At 43.5% G+C, this 25895-nt stretch overlaps 1 protein-coding gene across 1 annotated transcript; it reads left to right on the forward strand.

Moving 5' to 3' along the window:
* The first annotated feature begins 1589 nt into the window (after nucleotides 1-1589).
* On the forward strand, nucleotides 1590-16413 carry LOC101418984 (nuclear RNA export factor 2). Its single transcript, XM_004469667.4, has 21 exons — nucleotides 1590-1754; nucleotides 6944-7118; nucleotides 7346-7505; nucleotides 8090-8173; nucleotides 8279-8383; nucleotides 8491-8571; nucleotides 8688-8757; nucleotides 8912-9000; nucleotides 9111-9218; nucleotides 9386-9495; nucleotides 11234-11270; nucleotides 11593-11661; nucleotides 11746-11801; nucleotides 11944-12051; nucleotides 12170-12228; nucleotides 12338-12453; nucleotides 12549-12591; nucleotides 13136-13208; nucleotides 13759-13941; nucleotides 15121-15181; nucleotides 15286-16413. Exons 1-21 carry the CDS (start codon nucleotides 1751-1753, stop codon nucleotides 15322-15324), a joined length of 1830 nt encoding a protein of 609 aa, XP_004469724.3. The 5' UTR covers nucleotides 1590-1750; the 3' UTR covers nucleotides 15325-16413.
* Nucleotides 16414-25895: the final 9482 nt, after the last annotated feature.

Below are 25895 nucleotides of genomic sequence, written 5' to 3' on the forward strand. Positions count from 1 at the left end.
ATTTGTTGAAACACTTAAAATATTTAATAAATATAAATAAATTTAATAAATAAGTTCATATATTTACCTTTTTAGAAAAATGTTCATACAATAATATTTTATTAAAGAAATTAAAAATTGCAACTCTTTACTTGACACAATCTGTATCTGTTTGTTTCTGTCTGTCTTACACTTCCCTCATACCAAAAGTTCACACTCTCAAGTGCAGCTTTCTCCTCAGCTCTGGGATTGGACTTCTCTCAGGGCACAGAGACCCAGGAAGGGCTTGATGCCTGGGGATGGAAAATTCCAGAAACTTCTGGCTGATGCACTAGAGACCAGGCTCCTCCTTCCCTCCCTCCCCCTGACAAAGACCCCCTGCCTGAGACTTTCAGAGTTACAATTTTTAGTTCTGACCACGAGGGGACATCGATCTATTTGACTCTATCTCCTCTCTTTAAAGGAAAAAGCATATATATTTGTTCTACCCTCATTCCAGTGACCCACCAAACTCTGTTTGCTATTTCCTTTATACATTTCAGGTCTGTTCCTATAATTGCCTCTCTTGGATGGGCCAGAGTTTCCTTCCAATTGGATATTTTCAGATCTTTCTGTTACTTTTCCCTTCCTTAAGAAAATCCCATATAGTGCAGTGATACTTTATTAAAACTATGCATGGCAGGATCATGCCCACACAATAAAGCTCAGATACAGTCTCTAAACCTCCACCTAGTCTCTGAATTACCCCTACGACAAGCTCCTGCAACTGACAGAACCTCAGCAACCTCAGAGAAGGCAAGGAACTGGTGATGTTGCAATCATAGCCCCCTTGTGAGGAATACATTAAAAAAGATATGTGGGAAGCAGTTGTGGTTCAACTGACAGAGCGTCCCCCTACTATATGGAAGGGTCCAAGTTTCGATACCCAGGGCCTCCTGACCCATGTGGTAAGCAGGCCCACATGCAAAGCTGCCACGTGCCAAGGAGTACCGTGCCATGCAGGGGCAGCCCTGCGTAGGGGTGCCCCATGTGCAAGGAGTGCGCCCCACTAGGAGAGCCGCCCCGCGTGAAAAAAAAAAAAGCGCAGCCCGCCCAGGAGTGGTGCTGCACACATGGAGAGCTGATGCAGCAAGATGATGCAACAAAAAAGAGATGCAGCTTCTTGGTGCTGCTGAGAATGAAAGCGGACACAGAAGAACACTCAGCGAAAGGACACAGAAAGAAGACAACCGGGCAGAAGAGGGAGAGGAAAGGGGGGAGAGGAAGGGGGGAGAAATAAATAGAATAAATCTTAAAAAAAAAAAAGATATGTAATGTAGCAAGTGCAGAACCTAAATCCACAACAGGCACACAGAGTTCTCTAAGTTTGCAGAATGAAGAGATACAATGTAATGCAGCAAAGATCCTGGACCCAAAGCAGACATTCAGCATTCCCTGGGTTTGCAGCTACAACGACCTGGGACCTAGCCTTCCAGACTAGTTAAAAAACCTCTATGTGTCTGGCTCGTATCAAACTTAGAGGGCAGTAAAAACAGGAAGTTCAGGCTACTCTTTCCCCTGGGCTCTCCTCTCTATGCCCTTGGGGAAGGGACTTCCTGTGAGGACTCCATCTTGTCCTTGTGGCCCTGACAAGGTGGTTTGGAGCCTGTTCTGGCCTTCCTCTACAGCCTCTCTCGATCTACCCAAACCCTCTGGCTTGAGACCCCACAGATTCTCCCCACGAACACCCTGTGAGGACAGTGGTGACAGTTCTCTGCCCACAGGCCTCTCCATGGGTGAGTTGATCAGCTCCAGGCCTCAGTCTCAGGCCCCCACATGGCAGGCAGGGTTCTGGGCCCCTCCCCCACACCCCTCACAGGCTCCCAGCCACCCTCCCTTTTGTTGAGGGAGTAGTGAGTGCCCAGGCTGACTTTTCCACTCCCTTGAGGTGTAAGCCGAGGGGGCCCTGACATCCCTATCATGGTTCCACATGGAAAACCTCCTTTCCTGTGGCTGCTGTGGCTGAGGTAAAATTGTCCCCCTGGTTGAGGAGCAATGCCTGAGTCATGTGATCCTCTCAGGTTCAGGGTTTGGGTGATGTGGAGGGTCACCTGGGATGGGGGGGTGTTGGAAATTAAGGTTCTTGGGATACATACTAGAGGTGGGAGACAGGGAGCCCACCATTACCCCTAACCTTTCTACCTCAGGGTAGATTGAATTGCCCCTGTAGAAACTTCTTGAGCCTTGCTCAATGGCCAACATAGTCTGTTCTAGAATGTTCCATGTATACTTACTATGTGCTATGCCAGTTAAGTAGATTTTATGTTGTTTAAATAATCTCCACTTAACTGCTTTTTTTGGCTGCTTGTTTATCTGTCATTCTGTGAGGTATGTTAAAATGTCTCACTGGGACTGTGGATTTATTCTTTCCCCATTTACTTCTGTCAATTTTTGCTGTAATATATTTTCCCTCTGTGTTAAGAGGTACACACAAATTTCTAATTTTTTTATTAATACCTTTTTAAATTGAACCTCTTAATATTATGAAATCTCGCTTTTTGCCTTTGGTAATTTTTTTTTAAATAATATGTTTTCATCATTAATATGGTTATTCAAGTTTTCAGTTGGTTAATGTTTAAATGACATGTTTTGCCATCTTTTTTGTTACTTTCAAATTTTGTATATATTAAAATTGACATGTCTCTTAAGCAGAATTTGATTGAATGTTTTTCATCTAGTCTGATAACGTCTACCTTTCTACTTGGAATATTTAGTCTGTTAGCATTTGATATAATTACAGATATGATTTGGTTTAAATATATCATAATACTGTTTGCTTTACATTTATTTTTACCTATTCTAAGTTTCTTTTCCTTTCCTTTGAAGTGATTAATAATTTTTGTCAAGTACGTGGTTGAAACTATAATGTTGAGAAAACTCTTCAGAAAATATAATGAGGAAGGGTTATATCTTTAAGGTGTTTGACGGATAACTATTCAATTTTTCCCTCACTTGGCTAGGTAGTTAAACTTCCTTTTACCATATTTGTAGTGTTTTCTCTTAAAATTACAATATTCATCTTAGCCTTATCACAGTCTAGTGTACATTAGTTCTTTTTTTCTTTTTTATTATCTTTTTTAAAGATATAGATCAAAAAATGTTACATTAAAAAATATGAGGTTCCCATGTACCCCACTTCCCACCCCACCCCCACTCCTCCCACATCAACAACTTCTTTCATCAGTGTGGCACATTCGTTGCATTTAATGAATACATTTTGGAGCACTGCTGCACCACATGGATTATAGTTTAGATGGTAGTTTACACTCTCTCCAGTACATTCAGTGGGTTATGGCAGGATATATAATGTCCAGCATCTGTCCCTGCAATATCATTCAGAACAACTCTAAGTCCTGAAAATGCCCCCATATCACAACTCTTCTTTCCTCTCCCTGCCCTCAGCAACTCCTGTGGCCATTGTCTCTTCTTTTACATCTCCACATACAATGCAGAGACTTTCAAACACATTACTCCACCTGACTTTTTTTAAAGATTTTATTTTATTTATTCTACCACCCCCCCACCTTGCCACCTGCACTCACTGTCTGCTCTCTGTGTGCATATGCTTTGTATTCTTCTGTGTCTGCTTGTCTTCTCTTCTTGTCTTTCTCTTTAGGAGGAACCAGGAAACGATCCTGGGACCCCTGAGAGAGACATTCAATCACTTAAGCCACCTTCCCATTGTCTTTCCTCTGTGTCTCTTTTTTGTTGCGTCATCTTGTTGTGTCAGCTCACAGCGCAGGCCAGCACTCCATGGCGTGGGCCGGCTCTCCACAGCACGAGCCAGCTCACCTTCACCAGGAGGTTCCGGGAATCGAACCCAGGACCCCCCATATAGTAGACGGGAGCCCAATCTCTTGAGCCACATCCACTTCCCTCCACTTGACTTATTGCCATGCATTTTATTATTTTCTTTAACGTATTTTTATTGTCTTTTTTTAAGATACATAGATGACATAAATGTTACATTAAAAAATATGAGGTTCCCATATATAACACACCCCACCCCACCCCACTCCTCCTACATCAACAACCTCTTTCATCATTGTGGCACATTCATTGCATTTGGTGAATACATATTGGAGCACTGCTGCACCACATGGATTATAGTTTACATTGTAGTTTACACTCTTCCCCAGTCCATTCAGTGGGTTATGGCAGGACCTACAATGTCCAGCATCTATCTCTGCATAATCATTCAGGATAACTCCAAGTCCCAAAAATGCGCCCCCATCACATATCTTCTTCCCTCTCCCTGCTCTCAGCAACTCCCATGGCCACTGTCTCCACATCAATGATACAATTTCTTCCATTGCTAGAGTCACAATAGTTCTATAGTAGAATACCAGTAAGTCCACTCTAATCCATATTTTATTCCTCCATCCTGTGCACCCGGGGATGGTGATGTCCACTCCACCTCTAAATCGAGAGGAGGCTTAGATCCCACATGGTTGATGGATCTGATTTTCCTTCTTTCAGTAGTACGCACTCTCGCTTCCCTGGTGTGGTGGTTGACCATCTTCACCTCTCTGTTAGCTGACCTGGGTAAGTCCAACGAACCGAAGAGTAGGTATTGCAAGTCTGCTGAGGCTCAGGGCCCAGCTGGCACATGGCCAGTCTAGAGATTCAAGTCTCCTGAGTATATAACAACCCCAGAGCCAACCACAGGTTTAGTAATTCTAAATATAATTAAAACCCCAGAAGAAATTATTCTAATTGTATTGTACAGTTTTTGCCAATGTCATTATTCTTGCTTGCTTGCTTCTACGTACTTCCACCTGGGATGGTATTTCTTCTTCCTGAAGAAGAACCATTAGTATTCCCTTTAATTTGAGTCTTCTAATATCAAATTTGCCTAGAGTTTGTTACATTAACATTTCTTTGTCTTCCAAATTTGAAAGATAACTTCTTTCTATGTATGGAATTTTAGGTGAGTAGTTATTTTCCTTCTTCAGTTTGAGAATATAATTTCACTCTCTTCAAGCTACATTATTTCCATTCAAACACTAGATGCCAGTCTGTTGCTGCTCCTTTAAGGGTAATCTGTCTTTTTTCCTCCGCCAGATTTGAATATTTTCTTTCTTTCTTTCGGTTTCAGCAGTCTTACTGTGATAGGCCTAGGTTTGGTTTTCCTCATACCCCTGTGGACTTGGCATACATAGTGCTTCATGAGTCTATGACTTGATGTGTTTTGGAAACTTCTCAACCATGATCTCTTCAAACACTGCTTCTGCACTGTTCTCTCTCCTTCATTCTGGGACTCTGATTAAACATGTTTTAGTATTCAGTATTTTTCACTGTATCACCTTTAACCTTTCTTTTCAGTATTCTCCATAATTTTTTTCATCAGGCTTAATTCTGGATATTTTCTTCAGACTTATCTTTCATTTGTTCTATTCTCCATTTATGTGGGGAACTCAACTTTGACCCTTACAACATAACACCACACATTCAGGGTAGATTGTATATCCATCTAGAGCACAGGAAGGAAGTGAGGGATACAACTATTAAGCAATTTGTCCCAGGTCACTCAGCCTAAAAATGGCAAGGAGAGACTAACATCCCCGAATGGACACTCTGTCCATGCTGTTCCCACTATCCTTACTCTCTCCTGTGAATGCTCCCCACTTCTCATCTCCCAGGAGACAGAACCAAGGTGGAGTTTTGCAGCTTTTAAGCACTGTGTCATATATCTTTTTTTTAATTGTTTAAAAAAAATTTAATCATCTTCTTTTTTAAAGATAGATCACAAAAAAATGTTACATTAAAAATATAAGAGGTTCCCATATATAACACATCCCAACCCTCCCACTCCTCCCACATCATCAACCTCTTTCATCATTATGGCACATTCATTGCATTTGGTGAATACATTTTCGAGCACTGCTGCACCACATGGATTATAGTTTACATTGTAGTTTACACTCTCCCCAGTACATTCTGTGGGTTATGGCAGGATATATAACGTACAGCATCTGTCCCTGCAATATCATTTAGGACAACTCCAAGTCCCCAAAATGCCCCCACATCACATCTCTTCTTCCCTCTCCCTGCCTTTAGCAACTACCGTGGCCACTGTCTCCACATCAATGATACAATTTCTTCCATTGCCAGAGGCACAATACTTCTATAGTAGAATATCAGTAAATCCACTCTAATCCACATTTTATTCCTCCATCCTGTGGACTCCGCAAAAACGACCTTGAATAAAAGGGGAAAAAGGTAAAGACAAATGAGTTTATATGGCTAAGAGACTTCAAAATGAAGCAGGAGGTCATCAGAGGGGTCGTGCTTACGCCCGTCTCAACAAGATCCCAGAGACAGCCAAAGTAGATACAATCCCAGGTACTGGTGCTTCTGAGGGCTACAGAGACACACAGGTTCTACTGTCATGGCAGATGGGTTTGGAGTTCATTGCCTTGTCAGTGGGCCCTACTTTGGAATTTGTTCTCCTGAGTATGATTCTACACATGCCTCTTCTGTCACTTTTATTGAACCTATTGTTGGTGCTGGGGTTTTTGTATACTCAGGAAACTTGAATCTCTGGACTGGCCATGTGCCAGCTGGGATCTGAGCATCAACATACTTGTAACATCTACTCCCCGGTTCATTGGACTTGCCCAGGTCAGCTAACAGAGAGGTGAAGATGGTCAACCACCACACCAGGGAACCAAGAGTGCCTAGAACTGCAAGCAGGAGAATCAGATCCATCAACCATGTGGGATCTCAGCCCCCTCTCGATTAGAGGTGGAGTGGACATCACCATTATATATCTTTTTAAGATTATAAGAATCATTGACATTTCTTCATTAACCTTCATAGTGTTACAGGGCATTGTTCCTTTTATTCAGATTGCCAGTAATGTCTTTTCTACCTTGCTTTGGTTTGAGTTTTGTTTATTTTATTCTGTTCTTTCTAATTTCAGAGTACAATGACAGACATACTTCCTTTCAAAGGAGAGCAAGAGGCTATTGTATTTTCCGTAGGAGGTATAGAAATTGGTATAACCAAGGCAGTTCTGGCATTCATCCTTCATCTCACCAGGAACAAGATGGAGATATGGCAATGACTGGGACCTACATGGGACCCCAAGTACAATAGTAAGTGACCTGTCAGCATGGCTGTCATGTACCAGCCAGTGGAACAGATAACCCTGTAGTTAACTATGTTATTTTTCTCCTTCTCTACAGTCTGGCAGAGTGAGAAATGCTAGGACCAGATTAATGGTTGAACAAACTTTATTATAGCTCTGGTATCAGTGGGCAATGGTGTGTAGAAGATCTTTTTATCATTCATGAACTCCTTCCTTCCATCCATTTCCTCACAGCACCCCCTATGCCAAGAGATCCTACCCTAGGAGTGGCCAATGGCATTATCAATGCTACTTCCATGCTAAAATGGACATGTGGAAAGAGACAATTCCTCCAGAGAGAGCAGTGGGGGAGAAAAAGCAGGATGAAACCCCAGCAAGCTGGTACAAGGTCACAGTGAGTACCCTGGCAAAAGTATGGAATGTGCAGGAGATACCGATTAGGGGGAATTATGTTACTGTCACATAGAAATGCTAGGGACTTTTCTGGGGACAGGTGGGGTTTATAATCTCTTTTTTATTACCGAAAGTTAACATCCTTGATCATCTAAAGGTCGGTTCAGGGAAGCAATGTAAATGGAAAAGGCTGACTGCAGGAAGGCTGAGGGAGGTTGTCTAAAGGCAAAGTTGGAAATTACTGCCAAGGAGTTGGAGCAACTTCCTACCAGTTGCCTGTTTTGCTTTAGCTGTGTGTATAGGGGGGCAGGCACTGAGTTTCTAGAGTCCTTGGTCAGAGAGGCAGGTAGGATCTGCATTAGATAGGCTCTCCAAGAACCTTATGAAAGGAAAATCACTTCTAATACCTTAAGTTGATTAACTGCAGGAGAGCTTTTGAATAGAGAGAAAGGGGATTTAAGAAATCCATATTTGACACAAAAATAAGAAATCCTGCCACTGGTCATTTTTTTTAGAAAAGGGTCTGTTCTTCAGCTTTAATTTCATGTTGTAACTCTTGTCTTCCATCCTTTCTTTTGCCCCTAGGTTCCTTATGGGAGAAAATATAACAAGACATGGCTACTGGATTCGATCCAGAGCCATTGCAGTGTTCCTTTCACCCCAGTTGATGTAAGAGAGGATGGTGAAGCCACATGAGTGGGCACAGAGAAAGGGGTCTTGATGAACAGGAGATTTCAGGTCTCTGACAATATTGTTATTGCTTCCTCTTTATAGTTTCACTACATGAAAAATCGGGCCCAGTTCTTTATTGAGGATTCTAGAACTGCTTCTGCATTGAAGGATGTCAACTACAAGATTTGTGATGAGGAAAACCGAAGGGTGTGTGTCGAGGATATTAACCATGCTTACTAGCCTGGGTGCATGGGTTGTTTTGGGTTGTCTTTGGGATTAGAGTTCCCAGTACTTACCCGGCCTCTTTCCTGCAGATATCTATCTTTGTCAACCCTTCTGCTATTCCGCGCTCTGTGCAAAATAAGTTGAATCCAGAACAAATGGAGCAGCTGAAGGTAATACAAACTCAAAACATGTTTTGAGTCCACATCCAGACCTACCTCTTCTCCCCTCCCCATAATTTTGCCATCACCCATCACCACAGCCTTCAGAGCTGTGTCTGTCTCTGCAGCTGACCATGTACAAACGATATGATGTCTTCCAGCAAGCTCTTGATCTCCAGAGCTTACGCTTTGACCCAGGTATGGCTGACAGCAGTAATTCTAGGGCAGCTGAGAGCTTAGGGGTCTGCTTGTCAGGCAGCCTTAAGGACAGTAAGTTGTGGAGGGGTTGCTGCTGACCTTGGTCCAGTCAAGACCCTCTGACTTCTTATCTCCTTCTTTTGGCTTCATGAAGATTTGATGGGCCATGATATTGACATGATCCTGAATAGAAGAAACTGCATGGCTGCTACCCTGAAAATCATTGAAGAGGATTTTCCTAAGGTGAGGCCCAGCGCTGGTATTTTGGTAGAAGGGTAGAATAGGTGGATAGAGGGCAGATTTTTCTCCCAGGCCCAAGATAGTAACCATCACTAACTCTTCTTCCCCAAAAGCTGCTGTCCTTGAACTTACGGAGCAACAAACTGTACCAGCTGGATGGTCTGTCTGACATTATTCAGAAGGCCCCCAAAGTCAAGATCCTGAACCTCTCTAAAAATGAGGTGAGAAGTGGAAGCCAGATTAAATTTGAGGTGAGGGTGGGGATTAATGCTCATCAAGTGATGACAAGAGGCAGGCGAAGGTACTTGTGGGTGAGGGTGGGGTCTGGAGGTACAGGGGCCCAGATGTCTCTCTTTCCCTGGGATTCCTTTTCCCTGATTCCTCCCAGTTGAAGTCAGCGTGGGAGTTGGGCAAGATGAAAGGGCTGAAGCTGGAAGAACTGTGGCTAAAAGGGAATCCATTGTGCAACAACTTCTCAAACCAGTCCACCTATATAAGGTCAGTGGTATCCATTGTTGCCCCCACTGTGGAAACTCTGCCCTCTGAGAAGCCTGAGCTAACCCTGACAATACCCATCTGCAGAAGACATCAGTTCTCATCCTCTGGGAGGATCTTGTGCTCTCCCGTCTGTGCCCCTCAGCTGTGCTTAGATCCCCTGGCCTTCCTGTGGCCTGTTTACCTGCCCCTCTGGGGCTGGGTTCTCTTTCCAACCCCTCCACACCCAGACTTCTCTAGCAGCCCTCCCACGAGCATGCTCCAGGAAGCAAGCTCCCCCTTCCTCAAGAGGACGCAGGAGTATCCAGCCTCAATCCAGATCCTAGTGCTCCACATTGAGAAGGGACCTCTGGCCCATGGTCACCCATTAAGAAAGGCCTTCCTGCCTCTGTGCTGAGATGGGGCTTCCCTCCCATGAGCTGCAATGACTTTCTCTTGCCCCATAGTGGTCCACCACCCGTCCCAGGGTGAGTTGGGATCTTTCTTACCCTGTGGAGAGGGTCCAGACCCCAGGACAACTGCTGTCATGGCATCTCTTCTGTCCTCTGGCCCAATGCGAGGAGCTGGGACTCCTTGGGGAGTAACCCAGGTTCACTGAGTCAAGGGAAGAGAGATGGACCACTGCCAGCGAGCAGAGGGCATCCAGAGGCCAACACCAAGTGAGGAAGGCTGGGTGGAGGGCCAGAGGTGGAGGAGGAGACAAGAAGGCAACCATCTGCAGGTCACTACTTCTCTCCCACCCCTCACGACACAGAATCCTTCAGAGGAGCACTGCATAGCCTGAGGCAGTTGGGATTCCTCAGGCAAGGAACCTACTAATAGGCACAGTGGCACTGGGCCATCAGGAAAGAATGTGGTGATCTTAAGAGAGAACCAAAGACCCTCAACCCCATGCTATGTGGGGGCGGGACACTTTACTCCTTTTCTCATGCCCAGCTTACACTAGGATAGATTGCACAGGTGACAAAGGCTCAACCACTGGGCCCAGCCCAGCAAGTGCATGTTTTCCATTCCTCCTGGGGACCCAGGACCAGTGGGAGCAGATAAGCAAAAGGCTTGCAGCAGGAGAGCCATTCCCCTGTTCTTCCCTCTTTTCTTCCCTAATCCACCACCACCATGGTAGAGCTTATTTCCCTTTGCTTTCTCTTTCTTCTTTGTCTCTACTCTCCTACATTTCCCTATCTCTGCCTTCCCTGCCTTCACTCCCTTTCTGTCCTCACTCCTGCCTGCATCATTCCCTCCCTGCTTCCTGAGCCCTGCCTCACTCATCTCCCTGCCCCAGTACCCTGGGCCATCATCACTGGATATGCCCTGTTTTCAGCCAGGGCCAGGACTCACTGAATGCTGGACACCTGGCGAGGTCATAGAGCCCTGGGTTCCCACCTTGAGGGAAGGAGGGGAGCTAGGGATGGGAAGGAAACCCAGGAGCCTGGACTACAAATGCTACTACTTGTAGCCCTAGAAATGGAGGTCAGGGCATTCCATGCTGGAGCTGCCCAAGATGGGAGAGAGGAGAGAGGGAGAGTGAGAGCTAAGGAGAGAGGGAGAAAGGGAGAGAAAGAGCACTCTCCTCCTGAGTCTGTCCATGGTGGGTTCCCAGGGTCCCCAGAGGGGTGGTGGCCCTGGAGTGAAGGTGGGGTACACAGGGCTGTGTCTCAGGTATAGGTGTGCTTGCTTCCATGAGTCAGGGCAGCTCTACAGTTTCACTTCTTTTTCTCTGTTTTGTCTTAATTTTTGGTAGCTTCATCCTGGAATTGTTCCCCAAGTTATTACGCCTGGTAAGTGTATTCCTTTATCATTGACAATGATGCCGCCCATGACCTCCCCTGAAGCCCTTTAGATCATGCCCAGGTTATTTTTATGTTTCTGACCCTCATTGGAAACAGACCCATGTGGGAAATTGACAAAGCTTATGGGCCTTCTCCACTGACTTTCAGCATTCCCTTTTGAAGACCCAGACTGTAGTCTTGCCCATGGAATTTCTACAGCACTTTGACACCTGATCTCTGTCCCCCACTCTCTCCTATACCCATTTAGCTCACTGTTTATCCAGTGCCACCTCCCTGATGTGCATTACTCATTTCCTCCTCCCTTCCCCAGGATGGCCAGGAGTTAGCAACACCAATCACCACTGGCAATGAATCCCCCAAGAAGCTTCCAACCGGCCAGGTGAGGAGGCAGCATCAAGCAGGGTTGGGATGGTGTACATGGAGCCGGTATCAGCTGTGGTGCTGAGGACTTTTTCAATTCTAGGGAAGCTTTTTTGGATCTGAGGCCCTGAAGAGTCTAGTGCTGCAATTCCTGCAGCAGTGAGTACCCTTGGGATCCCAGGGCAGAGAGAGCTGGGACAGGATGAGCTGGTCCAAGCTCAGGTCTATTCATGGGGAGGGGCATTTAAGTCTCCTTAGGGCTGACACCACAGAGATAGCCTGCCCCTTTGCTTCCCTGCAGTTATTACTTGATCTATGACTATGGAGACCGACAGGGTCTCCTCAGTGCATACCACGATGAGGCCTGCTTCTCCCTGACTACTGCCTTCCAACCCCAGGGCACAGCCCCGTGAGTATCATACCCCAGATTCTGGTCTTGTGCCATGAGGGACCCCAGCAAACACAAGCCAGCACTTGGCAGTACCCCCTGGCCACACCACCAGCTTCTATTCCTCTTTTTCTCCTAGAAGCAGCTTAAGTGAGTACTTCAAGGTCAGCAGGAATATGAAGGAGCTCAAGGACCCTGGTGAGCCTGTAACAGAGGAAGTTGGGGATGGAAAAGGAGGTGTGAAGGGTCAGTCATAGGAGTTAGAGTGGGTGTGGCAGTTGTTCACCTTCACTTCTCCTCCCCACAGACCTGCAGGTTCAGCTGCTGAAGCACACAAAATATGACATCATTGACTCTCTCAGTGTGTTGCCCAAAACCCAGCATGATGTTGCCTCCTTCGTGGTGGACATGTGCATCCAGATGGTGAGCACCTGCTTCCTCCCTCACTCAGGCCCAGAAAGCCCAAGGTATGAAGGAGGTTTAGGCAGATTACGAGAGCCTGAATTCTTCCCTTCCAGGAAACGATGCTCTGCTTTTCTGTGAATGGGGTTTTCCAGGAAGGTGGGTGTCTGTAGAGCCCCTTCCCAAGGTCCCCCTCTGCTCCTTCCTCCTGGCCAAGTTCCCTCTCTGAATTACCCCAGCATCATTCTGTATTCTCCTGACCCCATTCTGTCCCCAAACCACCATGATCTAACCTACATTCACGACTACCAGCCCAAACATACCCTGGGAGTTAGGGAGTCAGGTTGTGGAATTTGATGGCTCTGTTCCCAGTGTTTGCTCTGCAACCTTGAGCCGGTTACTTTAGGTTCTTCCCCTCTCAAGTTCTTCATCTACAAATGGGGTTAGTAATGCTCAACTCCTGAGCTGCTGTGAAAAATTAATTAAGAGAATTGTGAAGCCCTATCACTGGGAGCTGATTGTTCTTACTGCTGCCCTCCCTATCCCCAACACCCCTTCTGGCTCCTAGTGAACAATTGTTCCCATCTGGCCCCCTTCAGGGTGCCACATGAATATCAAGGAAGACCCTGACTGGGGAATACTGCTTATGAGCATGTAATGCATGTGCAGCTCCAAGGGGGAATTGTTTTTGTTGTCGTTAAAGTGGAAGGAAAGTCTCAGGGCTGTGTTCGTGCCTTTACCCAGACCTTCATCACTATTCCTGGCAGCAATTCCAGGTAAGTGCTGTGTTGTGAACACCATAGGGGAACACCTATCCTAGCCTGGAGCCAGTGGTATGGAACTGTGGTGGTTCTGTCCTCGGGGCTTTCTCAATATTGTAGAATGCCACAGTCAGTCCAAGGAGCAGTCTAACCCCATGTTTGAGAGCATGGGCTCTGGATTTGGAAGACCAGGTTCTCCTCCTGACCCCAAGACTCACTAGCTATGTGACCTTGGTCAAGTTACATGACCTGTGACTCAAGGTCTTCCTCTGAAAATGGAGATTAGAGTATCCACTTCCTTGAGCAGTTATGAAGGGTAAATGCGGGTATAAAACTGTCCCTGGGTTGTAAGTAAACGTATAATTCTCTGAAGCTCGTAGACAGTCTCTCTGTACATGGGTTTTGTGAGAGGGGAAAAGGGTATACCAGCCAAGGAATTTGGGAAGTACACAGAGTAGGGGTATGAAAAGAATCTGGTTGCTGAATAGCAGTAAGAGCAGGATCAGTGTTAAGGTTGTGGGGTTGTCTGTCTGTCCAGCTATTAGAGGTCTCACCTTTCCTCCAGTCTGTGCATCGTGAATGAAGAGCTGTTTGTGAGGAACACTAGTTCCAGAGAGACCCAGAGTGCCTTCTCCAACCTGATGCCCAGACCCTCCTCCAACTGCATGCCCACCCTCTCCCAAGAGCAGCAGGAAATGGTGCAGGCTTTCTCTACCCAGTCTGGGATGAACCTCAAATTGTCTAAGAAGTGAGTGGGCAGAGACAGGGGAGAGCTGGAATGAGTGGGGAATGAATTATGGAAAGTTGCAGGTCATTTGCTTTGCTTTTATATTTCACTCATTATCACACTGTATATCTTTCCCTCAGTAAATATTAAGCTACCTTTTTCTTTAAACAGGTGTATAGTACTTTTATGAATTCCATGGACCCTACTGCATTATTTACAGACATTAGGGTTTTCAAGGTTTACTCCCTTAACTAACACAGTATGCCACAATGTTCCTTCTGGTGCATGTGTCACAGCAAACTTAGAGGCATGTTCTGTCATATAGATTAGGAAATAAAATTACATGGTCAACATCGCCATCCCAGGGTCCTCAGGATGGAAGAATAAAATATGGATTAGAGTGGACTTACTGGTATTCTACTATAGAACTATTGTGACTCTAGCAATGGAAGAAATTGTACCATTGACGTGGAGACAGTGGCCACGGGAGTTGCTGTGGGCAGGGAGAGGGAAGAAGAGATGTGATATGGGGGCATTTTGGGGACTTGGATTTGTCCTGAATGATATTACAGAGACAGATGCTGGACATTATATATCCTGCCATAACCCACCGAATGAACTGGGGGAGAGTGTAAACTATAATCCATGCTGTGTAGCAGTGCCCCAAAATGTATTCATCAAATGCAATAAATGTGCCACACTGATGAAATAGGTTGTTGATGTGGGAGGAGTGGGAGGGTGGGAAGTGGGGGTCTATGGGAACCTCTTATATTTTTAATGTAACATTTTTTTGATCTATGTGTCTTTAAAAAAAAGATAATAAAAAATATATATTACCATACCGTAAAAAAAAAAAGAAAAGAAAAGAAGGGGCTGCTCATCATTAAATTTGTTAAGATTTTGGTTATGGTTATTGCCAACAATAAATCTTAACCACAGGGATTAACTTTTTAAAAATATATTTCAGAACTGCATTAACTATAGTACTCCAAGTAAAATGGCTGATGAAATAGAAGATACTAACAAACTAAGGAGCTTTATTGTTATTTTATTATCCTGCTATTATTATGAAAATTCAAAAATATCACAGGGTTATTATAAAGTAAAAACAGTTCAAAGCAAAGTAATTTTTAAAAAATTACATGGCCAATGTCTCCACTTTGGTTATAATGGATATCTCTGGTCCTTCCTCCACCCCAGGTACCCCCATGACAATAACTGGGACTACAAGAGAGGTGCACAGATTTTTGCTCTGCCCAAGGTGAGGTCTAGGAATTTAAGTGAAATGAGCAGAAGGCAGAGGGGATGAGACCCAGCCCTCCTGGCTCTGCTAATTTCAAAACTCTTCCCCTTCAATTCCCCCAGGCCAAGGACACAATGCCAGAGGAAACCCCCATGGAATGATCTAAGAATTGGAAAATGAAGCCCAAGAAAAATCCATTAGGTATCCTCATCCTCATCATCTTTGTTCTGGTTTTCCTCCAGTCTGAGTATATCCTTGTAACTGAGCTTGGAGGTCTGGCTGGGTCCAGGAAGCCAAAGCTCACCTCATAAGTTGACACTCATTTACCCAAAGGGCCACTTGTTCTCTGTATTTGTCCCATGCTCCAGTTGTCTTCTTTCTTTAGGTAATAAAGTATGGTATTGCACATTATATCAAAGCCCTGTAAAACCCATCCAAGGTTAACACAATTGTCAAAGGACGAAATGGAAAGTCAGAGAGAGTAAGCAACTTCCTGGGAAACTGCGGAGTACAGACTCCAATACACAGTACAGACTCCAATACGGGACCCACCCTAAAGCACAAGCTGTGCTCCACAGGTCGTGCAGCTTGGAAGGTGGGGGATGCTCTCTAACCATAGTAAACCTGGGAGCTGGGGACCTATGTCCCTAGTGTATTAGTCTATTTTTTTAATAAAGGGAACAGTATTATTTTCATAGCCATACAAATCTATTCAAATTTTAAAACAATGCCTTTGGGGAAAAACAGCATTAAAGAGCACCTGAAACACTCGGAAGAAAGAAGTGTTCACATATATGACTGACATAAGATTAATATATAAAGAAATCAGTAGAGAGATACAAAAATAATATCAAGCTAGAATTCTTATTAAAAGCAATAGATACAACCCCAGGTATTGGTTCTTTTGAGGGATAAAGAGACCCACGGGTTCTACGGTCATGGCAGAAGGGGTTCACTGCCATGACAGATGGCCCTTCTTTGGAGCTGGTGTTTCTGCGTGATGGAATTGGACTCAGAGGGGATCTCTTTTCACAAGACTTGCATGCTACTTTATTGGAATTGTAGTTGGTGCTGGGTTTAAGATATATGTAGGGGATTTGAATCTCTGGACTGATAATATGACACCCAGGCCCAGAGCCTCAACAGACTTCAGCTCCTACACTTTGATTTATTGGACTTACTCCACTCAGCTAACATGGAGTTGAAGAAGGTCAACCACCACAACATGGAGCCTAGAGTGTCTACAACTGGAAGCGGGAGGAGTGCATCCAGTACCCATGTGGAATCTAAGCCCTCACTTGACATAGGTGTGCAATGGACACAACCAATCCAATGTCCACAGAGAAAATGTGGAATGGGTGTGGGAAGGGTAGCCATGGTGGCTGCTGGGTGTGGGGAACGGGAGGAAGAGATGAGGTGTGGAGGCGTTTTCGGGACGTGGAGTTGTCCTGGATGGTGCTTCACGGACAATTACGGGACATTGTAGATCCCCCCAGGGCCCACTGGATGGAACGTGGGAGAGTATGGGCTATGATGTGGACCATTGACTATGGGGTGCAGTGATGCTCAGAGATGAACTTACCAGGTGCAATGGATGTGTCATGATGATGGGAGAGAGTGTTGCTGTGGGGGGAGTGGGGGGCGGGGGCGGTGGGGTTGAATGGGACCTCATATTTTTTTAATGTAATTTTTTAAAAAATAAATAAATAATTTTTAAAAAAAGCAATAGTAATGCCCAACAAATCTATGAAAGCCTATTTAATCATAACAACTACAAAATGCAACTGCAAACCTTGAAATAAGATACTAAGTGAGAAAACACAGCTAATGACGGTTTTCAGAAAAACACATTATTTGTGTATGTATATATTGATATACTGTGTATAGGATGTGTATATCATGTCGGGTAAAAAAAAAATATCTGGAGTTGACACTTCTCCAAAAGGTAAGCATTTTGTTCTGTACCTCAGAGTTCCCCTCCCTAGTGTGTAGGAGGCCTTTGAAAGCTGGGGGAAATAGAGAAACATTTATATGAGGCCAGCCCTTCAGGATCAGTTCTGCCAAGAGTCTACAAGTAGACCTTCCCCTGAGGCCTAGGAAGCAAGGGGAAGGCAGGGACTCAGATGGAGGAGCAGCCCTGATGTCCCTGGAAGGGGAGAAAGCTGGTAAGAGCACAGCCCTTCAGCCCCACACCTCCTGGGCAGCCCCCAGGTTGCTCCTGTCTGTAGCTGAGAACCAGGAATATTCTTGTGCAAGAAACTCTCCGGGGTCATGAAAGGCCCAGCATAGGGTCTGGTACCCAGCGAAGGCCCAGTTCTTCTCTGCTTACTTCACCCACTCTATCCCCCATTGGGTGGGGATCACTCCTACCTAACATAATAACTGCAGTATAATCCCACTCCTATCATTCACACTTTGGATGGCTGGTAGAAATAACATTAATAATAAAAAGATCCCAACAATTACAGAGCACATCGTAGATAAATTCCTAGGTCAAGTTCATGCAACAGCAAATAATGGCTCCCAGTATCAAATTCCAGTACTTCTGACCCCTAAAGCCCCTAACCACTGTTTCATTTTGAGTGTCCTATGTTAGGGCTGAGGCCAGCACAGGGAAAGGGACTCATTAAGTTCCTGTGGTAAGTTAATGGATCTGGAACCTGGTACACAGGTTTGAGGACATCTATCTTATGTCTAGCTGCCCTGTTATTCTTTACTCTTCTATACTGTTTCTTCTTTATGGGGCTCAGTAAATTTATTCACCCATGTCAAACTAGAAGGAAAATAAGGAGACAAGAAAGCACAGGGAATAAAAGACAATGATATGGGACCAAAGTTCACTTCTTTCCAGATGCTCTCTGATTCAAATGTTCTATTTTATGGGACCCTAGAAGGCAGGGTAGACCAGGAGTTGCATGTATCAAAGTACTACTGTAGGAAAGTAGATTTGGCTCAACTGATAGAGCATCTGTATACCACATGGGAGGTCCAGGGTTCAAACCCAGGGCCTCCTGACCTGTGTAGTGAGCTGGCCCATGAGCAGTGCTGATGTTTGCAAGGAGTGCCATGCCATGCAGGGGTGTCCCCCATGTAGGGGACCCCCACATGCAAGGAATGCACCCCGTAAGGAGAGCTGTCCCACCTGAAAAAAGTGCAGCCTGCCCAGGAGTGGCGCTGCACACACAGAGAGCTGACACAGCAAGATGATGCAACAAAAAGACACAGATTCCCGGTGCCACTGACAAGAATACAAGTGGACACAGAAGAACACACAGCAAATGGACACAGAAAGCAGACAACCTGGGGGCGGCGGGGAAGGGGAGATAAATAAATAAAAAATAAATCTTAAAAAAAAAGTGCTACTATATTCCAGGCATTCTTTTAGGTTTCTTCTTTTCTTCATATAACAAATCTGTGCAAAGACACCATTAGTCCCACTTTACAGGTGACAAGGCTCAGGCTTCATCAATTTTCCAGAGTTAAAACATCTATCCTTTGCCCTTTGCACAAAACAACCAGCAGCCTCCTGTTTAGATGATGAATTTCCAGGGCTGAAGGCCTGATAGTGGGAAATTCTCCTGGTATGGAACATGGGCTCTGTCATGCCCCACTGGCAAACAGTCAACAACCCCACCTAGTGATGAAGATGATGATGGAGATGACATCCTACCACATGGGCTAACAGGCCTATGTGTGGGGGCTACACTGATTGGCTGATTGCTGAGATGGTAAACTGGACCAAGAAAGCAGCATATACTCTTGCCCTTAGGAAGGGAACCTGAAAGGAAGGCTATTACCATTCACAAAACTACTATATGAAAAGTATTTTATGTTGTATCTTATTTAATCTAAAGTTCTTTCTGTTATCAATAATTATAAAGAATAAAATTCCATCTTCATAGCAAAAATATAAAATAAGTCCTGTGAAAATCTGGGAGAAAGAATTTCCAACCTATATTCAGACATAGGGTTTGCACCAAATAAATCAATACATATATGAAAAGCAATATAAATCCACAGCAAACACTTGGAAACCAAAGTTGCAATTCTGACCCTGATCAACAAGGTGACAATCTTACCCATTTTCTTCTAGTTATTTTTTACCCAATGAAAAGACATAATTTTTAAAAACAGAAACAAACTAATTTCTTCAAAACAGATTGCAAAACAATAAATACGGTGTGATCCCAAATTTCTAAGTATTACAAAAGACTGAAATGATATATGCGTACTTTCATTTCCTGGTTGCTCCTACATCTGCATCTAATTTTTTATTTATTCAATGTGTTTTGGGTGTCCACCGTGCACTAATCACTCTCCGTATAATTCCATATCTGCACCCCACACCCTCCCTCTCTTGATCTCTAGATCTGCAAATCTGGAAATGCCCACAGGCATTTGGATATTCATGTCCACCCCACAGTATATGACCTCAAAATGACTCTATTCCAAGCAAGTTTAATCCAAACTTCTCTGCTAAGTCCTAGAAACGCAGCACTGAAACAGAAGGACACATGGTAGAGTAGGAAGAGAATGCTACCTTTGGAAACTGAGGCACCTTATAACATACACCTCAGCCCTCATGCATACAGCTGACATGCTATTACCTTTTACTGATGAGATTGCAATAACGGGAAGAATAAGGTAACTCTTGTGTGGATTCAGTCTTTGTTTTTCACATGGGTAAGAACTAGAGGCTTTACAATCTCTTAAATCCCTTGCTAGGTCAGAGTGGAAGATTTTTTTTTTACTTAAATATTTTTAAATTTATTGATAAACTTGTTCTTTTTAGATTACATAAATGTTACATAAAAAATACAGGGGATTGCCATATGCCCCTCCCCCTTTCCCTCCTACATTTTCCCACATTAACGACATCTTTCATTAGTGTAGTACACCTGCCAAATTGATGAACACACATTGAAGCATTGCCACCAACTGTGAATTTTAGTTTACACTCTGCCTGACACAATATTATAGGTTATGACAAAATGAATCATTGCATATATCTGTCATTGCAATGTCAACTTAGAGTGGAAGATTTTTATATGTGTTTGTGTCTGCTTTATCCTTAGGAGAATGGTCTCTCCTATTTAATTGCCCAAATGGTCTATCTGACATGATATGGAGTTTGTTTCATGAAGACCTTACACTTTCAGTTGGAAGAACCTGAACCCAGGCCAAAGCAAACAGAAAAGAGTAGAGACTTAGTACTTAAAGACAAGCACCAGTCCAGGGCCTCTGTGCCAGCATCTAATTTCTCCTGATTTAGTGTAATGGTTTTCACAGACTTCTTACATAATGGTCACCTCCCATCAGGGTTCCCCTTAGATAGTACATGAGGAATTAGGCATCTCATTCATTGCTGGTGGTAATGTAAAATGGTACAACCCCTATATAGGGGATTTGATACTAACCAGGAAAATTTCATACATATTTACTCTTGAAACCAGTAGTCTCTCTTCTAAGAATCAATCCCAAAGAAGCAATGCAAAACATAAAAAGGCATAAGCACAAGACTATTTCTGTCCTGGCAGAACAACTGACAATAACAGAAGACCAGAAACTACTAATAGGGGAATGATTGAATAATGTATGTTACATCTACATCATGGAGTACTATGCAGCTATAAAAAGCAATAATGAAAGTAATGATGTGCTGATACATGCTACAATACAGATGAAACTTGAATATATCAGGTTGAGTAAAATAATACAGATCAGAATCAAAAGAACAAATGTTGTATCTCACTTATATGAAATAACAAGAATATGCAGACAGAAAGTAAATTCAAGGGTACCGGGGCAGTGCTGAGGTATGGAAAGTTAATGCTAATAGAGAATTAATGGGTAGAGTTCCTGTTTGGAGAAATGAAAAAAGTCTTGCTAATGGATGGTGGTTATGGCAGCACAACATTATAAACTGAATTAATGTGACTGACTGTATACTCCAAAATGATAAAAATGGGAAATGTTATATTGTATTTATGTTACCATAATAAAAAAAATTTAAAGCAATGATCTGGAGTGATTTTCAGGGAAGATTGTTCAGTGAAAACAGCAAAGGGCAGAAAATTATGTAGAGCTGCTGCTGTTAAATGCACATATGACTATTTAAACTTATATTAATGAATAGTAAATGAAACTTAAAATTCAGTTCCTCAGCCACACCAGCCACAGATTGCTTCCTCACATGGGATCACACTTAAACTACACAATATTCCTCGGTAGTTGGGAGGATCAGGTATTAGTATCCTGTTGTATAAAAGAGGTTGGTGGAAGAATAGTAACTAACCTAAAATGTCCCAATGATGGAACAATAATCTCTTCACTCTTCCTTCAGTAACTTGTCTGGCAGACTCAACATCATGTTTAGCTCAGAGTCCATATCCTTCTCTGATGTTATACCCTAAGCAAGACAAATAGGGTAAGAACAAGACAAAGAGGGTAAGAAAGCACATTAAATAGAGAGGAAACCTAGAGGATGGGCAAGCACGTGAAATTCAGGGGAAAGGGGTGAAGATTTTGTTTGCATGTTCCCACTCAGTTAACTGGAAGCTGTGCAACGATGCTTTCCCCTTTCCCCAGCTTCACCAAACAATCTCCTCTGGCACAAAGAATGAAAATATAGGTTTATCCTTCTTGCTGTTATACTTAAAAGTATTCTTTCTAGGAGTTATGCTATCATGTAATGTCAGAGGCATCAATCATATTTACAGGATGAAAGAGGCTAAGTAGGAATAGGGAATTAATGTGCTGAGAACCTACTAGATGCTACATGCTGTAGGTTGTTATTTTCAGGCATTTTCTCTTCAAATTCTCAAAGCAATGCTTCAGGGAAGGCCTCTTACTTCCTTTCTACAGTTTGAGAAATAGTCAGGATCAAAGAGCAAAGTAGGTGTTCAATGAAGTGTCAAATGGACACAGAGATAAACTTGAAGGAGTTTTCATAGGTCGATTCTGGAACAATTTGAGTGCTAAAATAAATATTGATAGTAACTGATGGTAACCCTTTGAGAAAAACATGAATCTATGAGTTATACTGATATAAATAAATACAGGAAGGAAGGGAGGGAGGGAGGGAGGGTGAAGCAAAAGCACTAACATGCAGGCAAATGCCAATTAATAATTCTAGGGGAATGACAGAATGAGAAAAATAATATGGGAAAACTATCATAGTAATAAGTGATTCGAGCAAGAATCATAATGCTCGATATGTCCCAAATCCCACAGTGTTCACTTGACCAACATGGTACCCATGCTGGCCAAGTAAACCTTGGAAAAAACAAGAACAACAGATTTGGTACTTAATATGGGCTAGAAATGAAACAGGACTAATATGATGCACAATAACCTCCAGTATTCCATATTAGAAAAAAAAAAGACTCCAGGAAGCAGCTATGATTCCCACACACACATACATGCATATGAGTGAAGTTATAAAACATCACAGAGGGAAAACTGGAAAATTCACAAATATGCAGAAATTAAACATACTCTTAAATAGCCAATGGGTAAAAGAAGAAATCACAAGGGAAATTAGGAAATATGGGGAGAGAAATGAAAAACAAAACAAAACACAGACAACCTACCAAAACATATGGGAGGCAGCAAGGGCAGTACTCAGAGGGAAATTTATAGCTCTAAAAGATTATATTAAAAAAAAAGAAAGATCTCAAATCAGTGGCTTAACGTCATACATGCAAGCACTAGAAAAAGAACAAATAAAATTCAAGGTAAGCAGAAGGAAGGAAAAACAAATGAAATAAAAAATAGGAACATACTTAAGAGAATCAACAAAACCAAAAGTTGGTTCTTTGAAAAGATCAATAAAATTGACAAATCTTAAACTAGACTAAACAAAAAAGAAAGAGAATACAAATAAATAAAATCAGAAATGAAAGGGAGGGGCATTACAACTGACACACAGAAAATAAAAAGCATTATAATAGGATAGTATGAGCAATTGTATAGACAATATATTTATTAGATAACCTAGGTGAAATGGACTAATTCCTAGAAACATGCAAGCAACCTACACTGACAGAAGAAGAAATAGAAAACCTCATCAACAATAACAAGTAAAGATATTGAATTGAATCAGTAATCAAAACCTCTTAATGAAGAAAAGGCCAAGACTAGATGGCTTAATTGGTGAATCTTACCAAACATTCAGAAGAATTAACACCAATCCTCAATTTCTCCTAAAAATTTGAAGAGTAAATTCTTTTTAATTCATTCTATATGGCCAGCATCACCATAATACCAAAAAAAGGTAAAGATATCACAAGAATAGTAAAATTACAGATCAATATCCCTCATGAATATAAATACAAAAATCCTCAACAAATTACTACCAAACTGAAAGCAACTGAAAAGAAAAGACAGGTAAAAAAGGCCTGGAAGAGACTCTAGAAATAAACATTATATCAGTAAAAGTAACTAAAACTCACAAAAGAGGGGCGAAAATAAAATATGACAGATAAAACCCAAAGGTCAAAATGGTGAAATAAGAACTGCCTTTACAGTAATAACATTGAATGTTTAAGGATTAAACGCCCCAATCAAAAGACACAGACTGGCAGAATGTATAAGAAAATATGAGCCATCTATATGCTGTTTGCAGGAGACTCACCTTAGACCCAAGGATACCAAAAAATTGAAAGTGAAAGGCTGGAAAAAGATATTCCACACATTCAGTAACCAAAAAAAAAAAAAAAAAAAAAAAACCAAACAAAAATAATCCGAGTACCTGTGCTTATAGAGGTGGAGTGGACATAACCATCCCAGGGTCCACAGGATGGAGAAATAGAGTATGGATTAGTATGAAAGAAATTGTAGTACTGATGTGCAGAAAGTGGCCATGGTAGCTGCTGAGGGTAGGGAGAGGGAAGAAGAGAAATAATGTGAGGGCATTTTCAGGACTTAGAGTTGTCCTGGGTGGTATTGCAGGGACAGATGCTGGACATTGTGTCACGGCACTCCTTGCACGCATCAGCCATGGGCCAGCTCCACACGGGTCAAGGAGGCCCGGAGTTTGAACTGCGGACCTCCCATGTGGTAGATGGACGCCCTAACCACTGGGCCAAGTCCGTTTCCCTGGTTCTGCCTTTTTATCTTGATTGCCAACTCTCATTATTACACATGAGAAAAAACACTTTATCAGGCAAACTAACTTAACTGCCTCTGGGTTAGACTTTGACAAGCTCTCCTGGGTTGCTGAGGAAGCCATCTCCACATAGCCAGGGCAGGTCTCCAGCTTGTGACCCCTGGTAGGCCACTATGTTGAAGCAGCAGCAAGTGGGGGTTCACAGAAGGGATATCTATAACAGGCCAGATGGAACCCCACCCTATCTCACCGACCCCAGGCATCCTCTATTTCCCAGCTGTAAAGCCCTGGATTGACAGCAGTGTTCTAGCAGCTTGGTCAGCTAGGACAGGAGGATCCTGGCCCTCACACACAGTGGTGCACAAAGGCACTGGGGTGCCCCACACAGGCGCACGTGTCTCTCCCACACTGCTGAGAAGATAGGTAGCAGATGCCCTTGTCAAATTTGGAAAAGATGCAGGAGACTTGTGGGGGAAAGGGAAGTTTGGGGTGAGGGGCTGGGTGCTTCTCCCTCCGTTTGTCCAGCCTCTCAACAGATACCTCATCAGGGACTTACGTGACACCAGGTCCTACTCTAGGCACTTGGGATACAAAGGGGAAGAAAGCCCTGGTGGAGCTGACATGCTAGTAGGGGACTCCAACTCTGAATAAGATCAACGGTGGTAAGGGGCAGAGAGCATCCTGCAAGGGGATAGGTTGTAAAGGGAGTCAGGGAAAGCACACTGAGAAGGAGACCTCTGAGCAGGGACTTGCAGGACAGGAAGCCATGTGAGATCTAAAAGAAGAATGTTCCAGAGAGTGTACAGCTGTGCTAAGGCCCTGAGGTCAAGGGTACCTGGAGAAGGTAAGGAGGGTAAGGGAAGTAGGAGGTGGAGTCAGGGAGGTAATGGGCCAGACTGTTCAGGGCTTCTCCAGAGATGGAACCACAGGAGGTCATGACAGGGGAGAGTTGTGATCTGCCTTACTTTTCAATGGAATCTTTCTGGATGGTGTGTCTATGGAGAAAGGGCTAAGGGCAGAAGAGAAAGACCATCTTAGAAGTTACTTCAGTAACTGAGATGCAATGATTATGACAGCATAAGCCCAACAGACAGCCCAGCCTTAATCAGATCCTGCATGCCTTAGTGGCACTTTGGACCATTCACCTAACTTCCCTGTGCCTCAGTGCCCTCAACTTTGGAATGGGGATAGGACAAGGGCTTTGGTTCATCCCTTCATTCCCAACACCTAGATCAGTAGCTGGCACACAGTATGTGCTCGATAAATGTATGTTCAACAACAAGGCTGTTATGCTGATGAAATTAATTCATATGTAAGACCCATGGAACAAGGCTTAACATGTAGTAAGGAATGGTTAGCTGTGATTACAGGATATCCAGCAGAGATGAAAGCTGACAAGGGAATGTGAGCAGCATGGGAGGCTGGGGGTGTGCACCTCTGAATGGGCCAGAAATGATCAGCATGGCAGTCTGCACCCACCTGTCCACAGCCTTTCTCAGTCCACTGAAGGGCCAGGCTGGGGAGGCCAGGAACTTGAGCACTTTGTCTTCATACACATCCAGGAGGCATGCCCTGAGCTGGGAGATGCAGCTGCAGTACTCTCTTGGGTGCCCTACCTGCCAG

This window comes from Dasypus novemcinctus, chromosome X (assembly GCF_030445035.2).
Source record: "Dasypus novemcinctus isolate mDasNov1 chromosome X, mDasNov1.1.hap2, whole genome shotgun sequence".
NCBI lineage: Eukaryota > Metazoa > Chordata > Mammalia > Cingulata > Dasypodidae > Dasypus > Dasypus novemcinctus.